A 12,309-nucleotide genomic window follows, 5' to 3' on the forward strand; every position below is an offset into this window, starting at 1 on the left:
AAAAAAAAAAAAAAAAAAAAAAAGCCTGCCGACCTGCTACTGCTTGCTCTTTGTTGCTGAGGGTTTTCTTCCAGTTTCCAAAGTTGGAAACGTTGTGGATGGCTTTATTCTTAGCTAAGTGAATTGTCTTATTAAATAAAATGTTAACTGTATTACAGGAGATGCTAAAACGGAACAAAAACCTGGTGAGAAAAAGAGGGGAGTAAAGAGACCACGTGAAGATCATGGCCGTGGATATTTTGAGTACATTGAAGAAAATAAGTACAGCAGGTAAGGAAATCTCCAATGCTGGGCAGCATTTTGTGAACGAGAAGGTATAGGAAATATTTCCTGTACCACTACTAAAATACCACCAGCAACAACTTTTTTTTTCCTGTTTTTTTTCTCCTTCCCTTCTTCAGGGCCAAGTCCCCTCAACCACCTGTTGAAGAAGAAGATGAACATTTTGATGACACAGTGGTTTGTCTTGATACTTGTGAGTAAACATGTTTTCCTGTACTCTGGAAGATGGAGTGGTATACTTTTAAGCCTAAAACTACACTTTCTGAAATGCAGGGCAGATCCCTTGTTTGACTTTCGTTACTAAGTAATTTTTTAAAAAATGAGTGTTTCTGCTCCCTTTCAATATAAGAAAACAACAAAAGGGTGCATAGGTATTCATGTTAACAATTATAAACTTGGTTTTTCCAAGAAATATGTAGTACCATATGGTTTTCTGAAGAAAGAAAACACTAGGTATGTAAACTAAACTGTACCAATATATAGTAAGCATAAATCACACTAAAAACAGCTTGAGTCATGAGAAACTAATTTTTTAAAAAAGACATACATATATATATATATGTATCACGTGAACATTTTCAATAAGTTTCAGGAAGAAACAGTAGAAGGTTAAGGTAGTACAATCTCTGGAGTAAGCTTTGTGCATAACTTGCAGAGGCCCTCTTCAGCGCCAATCCAATGTAGATTTTTTCTGATTTCTAATAAACTTCAAAAGAAAAGGAGTAAAACCTGGAAAATGCTTCATTCGTGCAGTCTGGGAGGGTGCAGGGGTAGATGGTGTGTGCAAATGGTGTGGCAGAGAGAACTGGTTCAAAGGACGTGAGAACTACATAAGAACTGGGTTTTTTTGAAGCAGATTATAGATGTTACTGTAATCATGACTACTTCAGGGCTTGGTTTAATTTACACTTGTGTTCTTGGGGGTAAGTATAAGGAATTACTGCAGAGTTACTGGACTTGAATACACAAAGTACTAACTTAATAGTGCAGTTGAGGGAAACCTTAAATTTTAGGTTTATCATATTTGGTAGCTGTTTCAGTTTTTTTTCTTCCTGAGAAATACTTTGATGTGGAAGGAGGCATGAATTTGCAGCCTCATAAATTGCTGAATGTGCTACGTTTGACCCTTTGGTAACGAAATCTCAAGTTGATTATCTTTTGATTTCTAAATGATTGCTTCTTGGTGGGGAGTTACCTTTGTAGGAACTCCTGATTTGCCAAATAACTGTGACTAGTAGCTAATTCTGAATGCAGAAAGACCATCACTTCTACTAGAAATAATACTAAAAATGTTGAAGTTTGATTACTTTGGACAAACAAATTTTTCAGTTTAGTTTGAAGTGTTTTCAGGCTGCTCGTAGCACAGAATCAATTGTAACTTTAAGATTGAATTGCGTAACAGCCTTTCTCTCTCTTGTCTGGACTGTACTGATCCAGACATAAGAGGTTTAGTGCTGGTAAGTGCTTTAATACATGCATTTGGTAAGGAGGCTATAACTTAGAATTCTGTTTCCATTGTTATTCTAAAAGTAAGTTGCACCAAATGGATTTCTTAGGTGTGTTACTTTTAGTCCTTGCATGAAGAGCAAATAAAGCCATTGAGAAAACACTTGAGTCAAATACTGCAGTTGTAACTAGAGATGGTTTTATGCAAACAAAACAAGATGTTGTTTGTAAGCATTTCCAGTAATAAAGAGGAAACTGCATTTTTTTGTAATTGGGTAGCATGCAGAGTTTTTTTGTTTTGTTTTGTTTTCTTTTCCTTTTTTTTCCCACTGAGCAGAAGATATTCACTGCTTGCTAACCTTAAACCTTGTTTGTAACTGTCGTGTAGGTTTGGAGTTGCTTCTGTGGATCCCTAGCTCTTGGGGAATTCAAGGGCTATATGCTGCACGTCATATTGCTATTTTGAATTGCCATATTGAAAGCTACCAGAAGAATAACTTGAAATTTCATGGTGCTTCAACTCTGAAGATGTAATTAAAGCAAAGGTTCTACTTATGTTTCTAGGATTCACTTAGAGTGATAGGCAAATTCATAGTGCAGATCATGTTTCTTATGTGAAGGAGGCTGTCTTGTCACATTCTGCCTGCTCGCGCTACCTGCATTTGACTTAACAGGCTTTATTTTAATTGGTTTAATCTAATTGGACTTGCTAAATCGTGGTATTCACCAAAGGTATTGCTACTGTCAATACTTAAACAAAAGCACTTATCTTTCTAATTATTTCTTAGCTGCCCTTAGACTTGCACAAGGGAATAAGAAAATATAAAATCTAGTAAATCTGAAGAGCACTTTCCATAGTGCTGGAATGTCTCAGGTAACTGGCTAATAAAGTTCAAATAGAAGAGCTGAATTTAGCCACTTTAGTCAAAATAAGTCTCTGTTCTAGGTGCTTCTGCAGAAATCAAAAATTTGATAGGAATTTTGGGACAGAGTGAAGATGGCACCTAGGAAATGCTGGCTAACTTTCAGATTTATCTAGGCATTCATACAATTGATCTCCTGAAAGATACTGAACACTTGCCAGACACGAGCAGTTTGTCTCAAAATCAGTGGAGGTTTGCACCTTTGAAAACTGAAATTGCCTTTACTGCATAAGACAGTCATACTTTATTTCGTAATAGGGTAAACAATGATTTTTATGTTAACAGATAACTGTGACCTGCATTTTAAAATCTCAAGAGACCGGTTTAGTGCTTCCTCTCTGACCATGGAAAGCTTTGCTTTTCTTTGGGCTGGAGGAAGAGCCTCCTATGGAGTTTCTAAAGGCAAAGTCTGCTTTGAGATGAAGGTGAGTTAGACTGATGTTTTGGTGGGAGGTCATTCTGTGTGCTTGAACATAACACTGTTCGTTCTTCTCTATTTTCTTTCAATCCAAATTTTCTTTATTTAATTGCAACCTATTCAGGTGAATAGACTACAAGAGCTTTTAGAAGGTCTTCCATTCTGGGCATGTGAAAGTATTCTCAATAAAAGACATCTTAATTAGCAAAACCTCTTCCTCTTACATGGACTTTCTCAAAAAAAAAAAAAAAAAAGGACTTGCATTTGTGTGGAATGTGCAACTTCTGGTCTTAATTTTTGAACCAAGAGTTTTCTGTTGGTACCTACTGTGTTGAGACTTGATGAATTTTGGTACTTGCTAATCAAAGTTTGGTACTTTCTGAAGGTTCTAGAATATGCATGTGAACACTCCCACACCCTCCCTACAGACGTCCCTTCCAACCTGGATAATTCTATAACTTGTATGCATAATGAATATGAAATTCTGAGAGTAAGAGTTCTAAAGGAGAAAAATGGAAAAGAGAAACAGTCTTGGAATAATCAGACTTCTCCCATTCACTGAAGGGGCAAAAATGGAAGGTGCAGAAGTTGATTTAACAATGTTTAAGCCTTCTTGCACATGATATGCCTATGCATATACGTGCTTACTCTGTTCTGTTCCTCCAGTATTTTCCAATCTAACCACTGCCACAAGGAGTGGGTAGCGATTCCCTTTTTCCACTTTTCACTGAGCAATTTCTGTCTCTGTTGGTACTTGTAACTTTGGAAGGCCAGTGAAAGGAAACTGATGTCATTGTTTTTCCTCTTCACTTTCAAATCAGTTTCACTTGGGTCACCTGACTCGAACAGTTATGGAGACACTGGGATACTGGTCTTTTTTTTTTTTTTTTTTTTTGCAAATTTTACCAAAGTGACCTAAAGCAGGTAAAAAGTAGCAGATTGCCTATAGATTCCAGTGCTTTTGGTGGGATTTTTTTTGACTCTGCTTATGTTGCTTGGAAGTTGGCAACTTGCCCAGAAAACTACTTACTGTGGAAAAGGATGAGTATGATATTTTCCTAGGTCTTTCTAAAACAAGTTTTTCACATACCACATTTTATTGGCAAAGTAATTCATTGCTAAATCTCAGTATTATGGCAATGTTTAAAAATGTATATCCTATCATATGTAATTTTAATATGATCTCAGAAAGATTCAATTTTCTTGCCATTAACAGGGACTGCTGTGACTAAATGCTTTGATTGAAGTTGCAGGATACATTGTGTCTCCATTGCTCAGTCAATTGATGTAAATATTTAGTGACTGACCTGTGATTCCACAGGGCTTAATTTCAGCATGCCTCATTTTTGCTGAAGATAATTACTTGCACTTAGCAAGGATTGAAACAAAGTACAAAGGTTCCAGATGTTACCTTTGTGTTTCCCTCCTGTTGGAGTCTAATGCTACATACCTTTTAATGAATGATTTAAAAATAGGTTACAGAAAAGATTCCTGTTAAACACCTGTATACAAAAGACATTGACATACACGAAGTGCGAGTCGGCTGGTCACTGAACACAAGTGGAATGTTGCTCGGTAAGATTTAAACATTTGGTTATTTTTGTGTTTGTGGTTGAAGTTCTCATTTCTTAAGCACATTAAGAAAAACTTTGTAGTCCAGCTGTTTCAAAAAGCAGTCTTGACTTGAACTGTTTATTGGACACAATGAGAGAAGGTGCATCTTTGGGATCAAAAAAGCTGTTAGGAAGAGGATTTTTTTAAAAATATGTAAGACCAGCTGTATAAGAATTTTTCTGGAAAAGTACCCTTCTCGGGGGGGCAGGGGAGAATCCACATTTCTGAAAGTGGCTAGGAAGATGTATTGAAACTGTTCATTACAGTATTGATAACCAATACATGCTGCTGAGATGCTCCTTTGTGGGGAATGTGAATGAATTGTTATGTTCTTAACATGAGCAGCTTTCTTGTCAAGTATTTAAGTTCCTCCTCAGCTTCATGACACTTCTTGTTACCTTCATTATCAGCTGTCCCAGCCTATAAGATGGGGAGAGTTAGGTGCTACTCAAGATTAATCTGTAAAACCTACCCAGATACTTATATTACAAGTGTATGAAGGCATAAGCAGGTCTTAAGACTTCAAAAATTACTTACTCATGTTTTCTTTATCTAGCAGTTTAGCTTTATGCAAAACTGAATCTGGAACCAGTAGCATAAGACACTTAAACCTGGGAAGGGGGCAGCACTGCTGCTTGATACTAAGTGAGAGTGTTAAGTTCTTAAAAGAATGAACAATAGTTGTTCTGGTGGTCAGAGCTTGTTCTGGCATAAATAAAAGCATTCTGAATATCAGTGTATTTAAGTAGTTGTAAAGTGACTGTTCATGAAAGTTGGACAAACTACATACTTTTAGTTAAAATCATTTCTTTAGGTGAAGAAGAATTTTCGTACGGATATTCTCTAAAAGGAATAAAGACATGCAATTGTGAGACTGAAGATTTTGGTGAGAAGTTTGATGAAAATGATGTGATTGGATGTTTTGCTGTAAGTTTTCACTTATATTTTCTCCTGGGGGGAAAAAAAACTTGAATTTTTCAAGCTGCTGTGGTGTGAGAAGGGGTAAATGGGATCTATAAAAACTTGGAGCAGGACAAGTTGCTTAATGTAGGGAAGAGGCAGAAATAACATGCATAATCAACAGGGACTGCTGTCAAGGTTTTAAGATTGCATATTCATAGACAAATGTCTTTAAAGCCTTTTTTTTTATATATATAAAAAAAGCTGTCATCGCTGACAGTCACTCACTTCAAGAGGATGCTTTTAAGGAATTATAACAGTGTTACAGAGGAACTTTGAGTGAATAGAGCTAATACAGTGTAATTACTAATATGATTTTTTTATTATGAGGTGAGTAATTTCAAACAAACTAATGCTTTATTTGAAAAACAGAATTTTGATGGTGATGAAGTGGAACTCTCATATTCCAAGAATGGACAAGAGCTTGGTGTGGCATTCAAAATAAGTAAGGAAGTCCTTGATGGGCGACCACTCTTCCCACATGTTCTTTGCCATAACTGTGCAGTTGAGTTCAACTTTGGTCAGAAGGATGAACCTTACTTTCCTGTACCTGAAGAGTATACCTTCATCCAGAAGGTCCCCCTGGAGGATAGGGTCCGAGGACCAAAGGGGCCCGAACAAAAGAAAGACTGTGAGGTGAGGTTCTTGTTTATTATCTCAAAATAGTAGAGGCAGATGGACAAAAGCAGTGGCATTCATGTAAGCATATTGCTGTACAACATGTGACCTTTTTGTTTAGAGAATAGCATTGACAGTTCTCCTATGACTTCTCCCACTACCAGTATTTGCTATTTTAATTGGGCTTGCTGGCATAAGTGTGGCAAAGTTTCTTTTGAGTATTAAAGAAAAATTGAATGAGTATTCCAAATACATAATTTGTCGTAATAGGTGGTGATGATGATTGGCTTGCCTGGAGCAGGCAAGACTACCTGGGTTACCAAACATGCAGCAGCAAATCCTGGGAAATACAACATTCTTGGGACAAATACTATTATGGACAAAATGATGGTAAGTGGTAATGTGACTTCCCATTTGTTGATATATTACACACTTTATGTAAATCTGAGGATTTTTCTGCTCCTAGGCCATTTTTTGTATATACACATAAGAAGCAGCTTCTAGTTACTTGACCATTAGTGAAGATTAAAGATTTAGTCTTACTGAATTACTTCTTGCACACAGCAGAATTGTAAAGTTTTTGTGGTGCTATGTAAGAAACGCTGCTGCTGTTCAGGTATTTCAATTTCTGTTTATGTCGCTGTCTCTAGAACAGCATATGCAGCTTTGTCTCAATAGTATCTTAGAATTGTGTCTTAGAATTGTATTGCTCCACCTGTATTCTTTGTTTATAAAGATGCATATTTTGTGAAGGCTTTGGGAATTTCAGTTAGATGAGTTTGTAGTCATTGCCTTGACTTTAAGAATCCTTGAAGCCAGATGAAAAGCATTTAGCAAAGGAAAATGGCAGCCACATGTATCAGGGCTGCTATAACTCTGGGAAACTTTTCTGTAGGTTGCAGGTTTTAAGCGGCAGATGGCAGACACCGGAAAACTTAACACACTGTTGCAGAGAGCTCCACAGTGTCTTGGAAAGTTCATTGAGATTGCAGCTCGTAAGAAGCGGAATTTCATTTTGGATCAGGTAGAGGCTTCAGTGAAAAACTGTTAAGGAAACATTATAGGCTATAGTGCAGTAATTAAATGGGATTAAAGTTGCATTCTAATAGCAGTTGTTAATTTCATGTGATGACTTTCACTCATTATTACTACAAATGCTTTATCTGAACTTCTCTGGATTTATGGGATGTGGGAGGAGTAGTATTTTAACACTTGAATATGAGATTGTAACTTTTGCATTATGCAACATCTTTATGTCCAGTTATTTGTAAACTTCATTGCAAGCTCTTGTAGAGGTGAAGTCTATACACCATAAGTTGACTTCCTTAACTCTTACAATGACAGCTACGTGTAGTAAGTTACTGCATTTTTTTCAGACAAATGTGTCTGCAGCTGCGCAGAGGAGAAAAATGTGCCTGTTTGCAGGCTTCCAGCGCAAAGCAGTTGTTGTTTGCCCAAAAGATGAAGACTACAAGCAAAGAACACAAAAGAAGGCAGAGGTGGAGGGAAAAGATCTTCCAGAGCATGCAGTTCTCAAAATGAAAGGCATGGAACATAATCCTATACTGTGTTTTAGGATGCTGAGTATCTGTTTAAAGGATTTAAGTAAATCTGAAGTTTAAAAATCACGTTATCTTAAACAGTCTTACTTAAGCAAAACTGGAAGACTATTGTAACTTGTAGGACAACACTATATTGTGTTCCCTCTGCTGCAGTCCTTAACACTACTCAGTTATGCTGATATGCTTCATGCAGATGCACAAAGCTGTCTTGGCATAAAGTGCCCTATATAAGTGACATATTTGGCAGAAACTGGTACTCTGAGTGGAGGTTTAAAAAAAAAGATGCAGGCAGAATGTTTTCAAGGTTTGGAACAATACTGGCAACTCCTTGGAGACACATTTATTTCTTTTGTCACTCTTGCATTTCTTAAATGTTGAAGTTACTTAATTTTGTCCCTGTGTGTTGGGTATGCAGGGAGTGGGAGGAAGAATGGGAGAAAGGTGGCTAAATACATCTTTAATTATTGCTGAATGGAGATGCTGAATACTCAGTGTTTTTGCAATCATAGGGAACTTCACACTGCCAGAGGTAGCAGAATGTTTTGATGAAATAATCTATGTAGAGTTGCAAAAAGAAGAAGCTCAGAAGCTCTTGGAACAATACAAAGAAGAAAGTAAGAAATCTCTTCCACCGGAAAAGAAACAGAACACTGGCTCAAAGAAGAACAAAAAGAGCAATAAAAATCAATTTAATAGAGGTCAGAGAGGACGTGGAGGATTTAACATGCGTGGGAACTTCAGAGGAGGAGGTGAGCCTAGAAATAAGCCTGTAAGCCTTGGACATCACTGCTGCTTTTTTTTTTTTAAAAAAAAAAAACGTTGGTAGCATTTGAAGTCCAGTCACTATGTTGTGGGAACCTTGACTTCAACTCAGATAAGTTTAATACCTTGACCTTTATTGCAAAGTTACTTCTAAAAGTCAAAAGTGAGTCACCAGTTCTTTCCAAATCTGAAATTATGGTATTTGTGTGGCTTTCCTAGGTTTGGTGCTTACTTGTGTACCACACTGTATTAGCGATCTTTTGCATAATTAAATCAGTGTTGATTACTGACCAGACTCACAACCAGGCTTGGGGGGGGAGGAGAGTGCTGAATTTGAGTGTCTTCATTTCTATACAATTATTAAATAATTTCAATGTGAAGATTATCTTTCAGAATAACAATTACTTGATTCAAGCAATTTTTCCCTTACAGTCCCTGGCAATCGTGGTGGATACAACAGGAGGGGAGGCAATATGCCTCAGCGAGGTGGTGGAGGTGGTGGTGGTGGCGGTGGCAGCAGCGGTGCAATTGGCTATCCCTATCCTCGTGGCCCTGTCTTTCCAAGCAGAGGTGGCTACTCAAACAGAGGAAACTATAACAGAGGTGGAATGCCCAACAGAGGGAACTACAACCAGGTAACGAGTGCTTTTTTTGGGGGATTTTTTTTTTTAGTTGAACTACAGTACTTGGGACAACGTTTTATGAAAAGTTTGTTACTAATGGGTAGCAGCAAACATGACTGTTAATATGCTAATCCCATAACAAAAGGCCTAACCGCAAGTGCCTAGAGTTCTGAAGAGCACCTGAAAAGAGCTAGTGCTGATATGGTGGTTCCACATTAAGACTATTTCTCTGGCCTATTAAATCTGAAGATTTTCAGGGCTTGTGCTCCATGGGAGGTAAAGTAGCAACCAGCTTCTGTTTTAGGCCTCTGAGAGGCTAGGGTTGCATTTTGCAATTAATTTAGATGCAGTTAATCTAGATGCAAATGCTCAGGTGTAATTTCAAAATGAAATGCCAAACTGGGTGTTTGTCTTCCATCTTAACTAATGGGTAGCGGTGGAAATACTTGAAAATGTAAAATATGAAATATGGATTACTGAAGAGCCAGCAGATGGAGCCCAAGCTAATAAACATTCCTCAGGTTCATCTAATACTGATAAACAGAAGAAAAGCAGTGTTTTATCTGCTTGTATCAAGGTGTTTTCTTGGTACCATAGGTTTTATTTGAAGTTTCGTGAGCTAGCTCTTCTCTCCTCAGTTCTGTGACCCATATCCTTTTGTCTGATCAGATAACATCCTTGTAGCAACTACAGCCTTTCCTAACTAAAAATAGCCAAGCTCTTGTATTTTTAGTTGTCCTGGTGCAGTTTAGCAGCTGGAAACAGGGTGAGTCAAAACTGGATTAGTCAGCTTCCAGACCATAGTCAGCAGCAGTTTATTGAGCTGGCTTATTTGAAGGGTTTTGCCCCATGTTTAAGAAGCAGCTGCTTGGAGGTAGAGACTCTCAGTACTTTGTGTGGTAATACTAGATCTGATACCTTATACTGGAAAGCTTGTATGTATGATATGTCATGTTTTGGTAAGAATAGAAATACCGGCATTAGTATATTTATAGAAAAAATCTGTGTAGATGAAATAGTTCAAAACTGTTGTCTTACAGAACTTCAGAGGACGGGGAAATAATCGTGGCTACAAAAACCAATCTCAGGGCTACAACCAGTGGCAGCAGGGTGTAAGTAGTAACTTAAACTTTCTGTTTATTAATTGTTAACTTGAGTATTTCAGAATGCTATCTGAAGTAATTAAAGTGGGTGCGTAATAAACTGGATAGCAGAATTTTGTATTAGCCAGGTAACGTTGCTATAAATAGTTGTCTCTAAAACTTAATCTGGCTTGATGGTCTTGGTGTATCAAATTTCAGCTATGACTTATCAGTCTTAATGGTATGTAGTATTTGGCTTCACATTAGTACTATGAAGTGCACTCAGTTTAACTGCCTTCAGTTGTTTAAGAACTTACAGCTATTTGAGAGGCCTCTAGTCATATGCTCCAGGGAAACTAGATATTTTTTTTTAAAAAATAAACTGTAATCACATCAAGGTCATACTTCTTAATTAACTATTTATCCATTTATTGCAGCAATTCTGGGGTCAGAAGCCATGGAGTCAGCATTATCACCAAGGATATTATTGAATACCCAAATAAATGAACTGATACATATTTCTCCAAAACCTTCACAAGAAGTCGACTGTTTTCTTTAGTAGGCTAACTTTTTAAACATTCCACAAGAGGAAGTGCCTGCGGGTTCCTTTTTTAGAAGCTTTGTGGGTTGATTTTTTTTTTCTTTTCTTTTTTTGTACATTTTTAATTGCAGTTTTAAAGTGATTCGTAAGAGAACCTCAGCATTGTGCACGATAAGAGAATGTGTCAGTATTTCAGGGTTCTACATTTTATCTGTAAAATGTGACTTTTTTTTTACCACAACAAAAGTAAAACGTTGCTTTGTACCTGGTGTCTTTTTATTAAAGAATTTTCTCCTTTTTCCCCTTTTCCCCAATTTCTAAGAAACAGTCGTGAGTCATGTCACAATATGACAGAAATGTTAGCAACCAGATTCGTATAGAGACTCCTTAGTAGCCCTCATGAATATCATGAGATTATGTAAAGCTCCGTATTACACTCCATCGTCTCTGTGAAGCTTCTGGGTGGGGAGGGGAGGAGGGGGAGGTAAAAGTTTCTGGCAATAACTAGGACTTTTTTGTAACATTTGGAATTCAATAAGATGTTGGGGCAAAGAGGAAACCTGGAGCTGAATAGTGAAGGTGGAGTGTATGTAGAAGCTCTTAAAGTTGTAAAACTTGGTTGCATTATTTGTGGAGGCTCAAACTTGTGAAGGTACAACACCATAATTTCTTTTCCATTTGTTCTGCATTTTGATTCTGAAAAGAAGCTGGCTTTGCCCATTTCTTATTAAACAAAACTTGTTGTAAATCCAGTTGTCTAATGGGATCTATATGAAGTTAGCTGTGTGTCTGTATAACCCTTTCCCTACAAAATACTGTATACCTAGTGTGCTTGTAGTAGTTACTCCACCATTTTGTAAGCTAATGAAACTGTGAGTCACCCATTTTATATCTAATTTTTAATCATGTCAATTCTCAAATGGGTGTATCTCCTTAGCCTGCTGATTCCTTTTCTCCTTTAAAGAAAGTGGGTGGAGAAATTTAACTCTAGACATTTGTTTGCAATAAAATAAATTCATTTTACTCTTGTTTTGGGATTGTTGCCATCAAGGTCTAAAATCCCTTTAAGCCTCTAAAGAGGAAGAGAATGTATAAAAACAAATGATGTTGGACAGTTAAAACTCATTACTATGTACATGCTGAAATACTTGTGTTTCTTTAAAAATCTAAACTGGTGGTTGCTCTGTTAGAGATATCACATGTATAATCTCACAATTTAACATGGCTATATGTGTAGGGCAAAAGACTTGAGTTGCATTTATGCATCATGTAAATCCACTATTTATTGTAAAATAGAAATTAGTGAGGAAAGACTGGAAAGGGAATAGGACAGAAGGAGGGTGTCACAAAGAATGAATTTCAGAATTGAACAGACTTCAGATTTGTTTTAACTGCTATTTTGTTCAGGTATATGCTTTTGTAAAATTGTAGTGGCAATGTTAGCTAACAACTTGCATTTTAATGCCATAAAAGACAGG

General features: G+C 37.0%; 1 protein-coding gene across 1 annotated transcript in view; it reads left to right on the top strand.

The window, feature by feature from the left end:
* The window catches only part of HNRNPU (heterogeneous nuclear ribonucleoprotein U), a 13,666-nt gene extending 1,812 nt beyond the window's left edge, over positions 1-11,854 (top strand). The window contains exons 2-14 of the mRNA XM_085300591.1: positions 159-270; positions 402-475; positions 2,937-3,076; positions 4,545-4,644; positions 5,498-5,610; positions 6,016-6,279; positions 6,532-6,651; positions 7,157-7,285; positions 7,638-7,806; positions 8,333-8,572; positions 9,018-9,220; positions 10,249-10,320; positions 10,728-11,854. Coding sequence (XP_085156717.1) covers positions 159-270; positions 402-475; positions 2,937-3,076; positions 4,545-4,644; positions 5,498-5,610; positions 6,016-6,279; positions 6,532-6,651; positions 7,157-7,285; positions 7,638-7,806; positions 8,333-8,572; positions 9,018-9,220; positions 10,249-10,320; positions 10,728-10,781 — 1,790 coding nt within the window. The 3' untranslated portion in view covers positions 10,782-11,854. The remainder of the gene's footprint in view (positions 1-158; positions 271-401; positions 476-2,936; positions 3,077-4,544; positions 4,645-5,497; positions 5,611-6,015; positions 6,280-6,531; positions 6,652-7,156; positions 7,286-7,637; positions 7,807-8,332; positions 8,573-9,017; positions 9,221-10,248; positions 10,321-10,727) is intronic.
* Positions 11,855-12,309: the final 455 nt, after the last annotated feature.

This window comes from Rhea americana, unplaced genomic scaffold, assembly GCF_003343005.1.
Source record: "Rhea americana isolate MKP2758 unplaced genomic scaffold, rheAme1 scaffold_166, whole genome shotgun sequence".
NCBI lineage: Eukaryota > Metazoa > Chordata > Aves > Rheiformes > Rheidae > Rhea > Rhea americana.